Source organism: Apaloderma vittatum, unplaced genomic scaffold (assembly GCF_000703405.1).
Source record: "Apaloderma vittatum isolate BGI_N311 unplaced genomic scaffold, ASM70340v1 scaffold29067, whole genome shotgun sequence".
Taxonomy (NCBI): domain Eukaryota; kingdom Metazoa; phylum Chordata; class Aves; order Trogoniformes; family Trogonidae; genus Apaloderma; species Apaloderma vittatum.
The window spans coordinates 1-2,761 of record NW_009727198.1 but is presented as its reverse complement, the minus strand read 5'-3'; the positions used below and the strand labels follow the sequence as shown (position 1 = coordinate 2,761).

The 2,761-nt window shown below is 57.1% G+C and overlaps 1 protein-coding gene across 1 annotated transcript in view; it reads right to left on the bottom strand.

Annotated features, from left to right (window-relative positions):
- The window catches only part of LOC104277071 (sterile alpha motif domain-containing protein 10-like), a gene marked incomplete at its 5' end in the record, with an annotated part of 5,488 nt that extends 4,419 nt beyond the window's left edge, over window positions 1-1,069 (bottom strand). Inside the window, one exon of the mRNA XM_009873604.1 lies at window positions 882-1,069. Within this exon, the coding sequence (XP_009871906.1) occupies window positions 882-1,069 (188 nt within the window). The remainder of the gene's footprint in view (window positions 1-881) is intronic.
- Window positions 1,070-2,761: the final 1,692 nt, after the last annotated feature.

The window sequence follows — 2,761 nt, the reverse complement described above, 5'->3', positions numbered from 1 at the left end:
CGGAAGGGCTCGGAGGATGCTCCGGCAGGGAGATGGCTGGGCAGGAGACCGGGTGATGGGAGCCATCCCCTAGGAGCACATCATCTCCCTTCTCTCAGGCATTTTCCTTGCTTATCGTAAAATTAAAATCTTTCTCCACACCAGATCCCCCTGGGAGGTGTGTAGAGGCAGGCAAGGGAGAGCTACAATGAAGGCAGCTGGCACCTGGAGAGTGGCTGGCATGTCCCCGTGCAGGGGACACCAAATCGGCCAGGTCCTCGAGATGGAAAAGCATCTCCATGTTGAAGGCTGGAAGCCAGGCAGCTCCTTTTCTCCTTTCCAGCATTCGCTGTCCAGATGCGCTGCCTCTGAACACCCCTCACGGATGTTACCAAGGGGTTAGAAAGCCCCAGGAGCCGCACGCTGGGAAGATGTTCCTTCCCACAGCTGTGCAGAGGCTGGAAATCTTCAGCTCACAGCCTCATTAATGCAATAAAGCTCAGAATTTTAGGAGGACAATGGCCCAAACCTGGCTAAGAGACATGCCCAAGCGCTTGGGGATTTTAAGGCATTATAAGGAATTTGGTTCTGGCACATTTACTGCAAAATTGTATTAAGACCCAGCTCCAGGCATGACGGGGAGGTGATGCATAGAGCTCAGCCCAGCACAGCCCCCAGCCTGAGGACAATAATTAAATTATCATCTTTATATATAGTGCTATAATTAAATGCCCAATAATCACGAGGGCTTTCAGCAAAATGTGATCTGAAGGCCTGATCCTGTAGAGAAAGAGATGATGCTCCTGAGGGGAATCAATGGGAGGGGTGGACTTGAGGAGCCGCGTTCCCCCAGGGCAGCCCCAGGGGGGACCGAGGGGGTTGCGGAGGGGCCCAGTGGATACCTGTGAGCACTCGGTGCCCGGTTGCCGCAGGAGCTTGACGGTCCGGCCACCGTCGGTCCGCTGGCTCCGGCCATCGTGCCAGGTGAGGCTGCTGCCCGGGTTCCTATGCAGACGGTAGCTGATGTTTTCAGCTGAGACCGTGTGCTCCAGGAGGCTGCGACAGAAGCTGAAGTGAGCGGCGGCGGCAGCTGCGGAGGGAAGGTAGGGTGAGAGATGCCCCTGGTGTCCCAAAAACCTTTCCTCTACCCCACTGGACCTGCTACACTCGGCTGTACCCTCTGCTGCCAAAATCTCCCCGCTCCTGCCTTCCCTTTCCATTGTCGAGGAGAAAACCCAACAGTGCATGAACCCACCAGCGAGATGTTTGCCCACATGAACGCCTTGCAAGTGACACTTTTTTTGACACCCACCAGCTGAGCAGATGTGGGGATCTACCACTGATTTTGCCGCATGAGTACGACCCCCTGCTCGTCCCCACTGGGCAAGACCCCAGGAGCGGGCGAAGGGGAAGAGCTTCTTCCCATGGAGCGGGCTGATACTGAGGGGTGGGAGCAGATAAAGTCCGTTCTGGGCAGCCCAATGGAGAAGGGGACGCAGGTTGGTCCCCCCCAGCACAGACCATGGATGCTCGGGGATGGCTGCTGCCCCGCACAACCCTGCACGCCCAAGTGACAGCCAAACACACACCAGCACATCAGCGACAAGCCACGAGGAGGCATTGACCCGCAACAAGTAGGGTTTTGTCCCTCACTTCTTGTGATTTCATAAGCTGGAGGTATTTGGGTTGCGATGAGGATGCAAAGCTTTCCTTTGGAGGGAGGTTGAAGGGACCCGGCTGCTGTGGGGGGCGGATGGGGGGGCATTAGGGGCTCACGCGCCCGTCTGCTCCGGATAAAAGCCAGCTGGCTTGACATAAGAAGCGCTGATCTGTAGAAGCAAAGACCAGAGCATCCCCCAGCTCACCTGCTCCCACCACAGCAAACCGGGCAAGTTGAAATCTCCCCAAGGAGATTTATCTCCCAGGATAACCCACGCTGGGAGAGCGGAAGGGCTGGAGAAAACCTGCTCATTTTCATAATTAGTGGGTTTGAAGAAGGAAGAGATTTCAGAGGCCTTCTGAGCACATCTTCAGGGAAGAGGAGCCCACTGACCAAAAAGAAGTCAAAATGGAGCAGGAAGTGGTTGTCAATGTGTCCGTGTGTCGCAGGTTACCCAGACCACATCACACCACCTTGCTCCTTAAACACAGCCAACCACAAGCATTGCCATGGGGAAACTGAGGCAGAGGACCAGCCTGACTTCTGGGGAAGTGATTTGAGAGAAAAGGGAGATCCATCCACAGCGAGGCTTGGTGTGGAGCAGAGACAGGGCTGGCAGGGGTGGTCTCTGCGCCTGTCTCGGGTGATGGGGATGTCTCCAAAGGTTTCCTATAGCCTCAGGCACCCCGGGGGCAGATATGGACCTGGCAGGTGAGGAGGGGCTGGTGCCAGAGCTGTGTCTTTCAGCTGTGCCGGGGCTTCCCCAGGAGGGAGCAGAAAGCCTCAGTGAGGGAGCGGCGGGGAACGAGGCTCTGGCCACCATTAAGACCTATATCCATAAGGGACTGTAGAGCATCTGCTGCTGCCCACTGCAGGATGTGGGCATCGCCGCTCCCCCAGCAAACAGGGCTGGAGGCGAGAGAGCCGGAGTGAGAGCAGATGGGAAAGGGGGGGAAAGGCAAAGGGAAAAACAAGCCCGAGAAGAAAGGCAGGGCCGGGAATGCCAGTGGCACCGCTCCTGTCAGAGGCAGGCACCTGCTGCCCTGGAGCCCAGAGCCCCCAGCAGCCCCCCTGGCAGCTCCTCTGCAGCCTCCTGCTCTCCCAGGGTCCCAACTTTGCCAT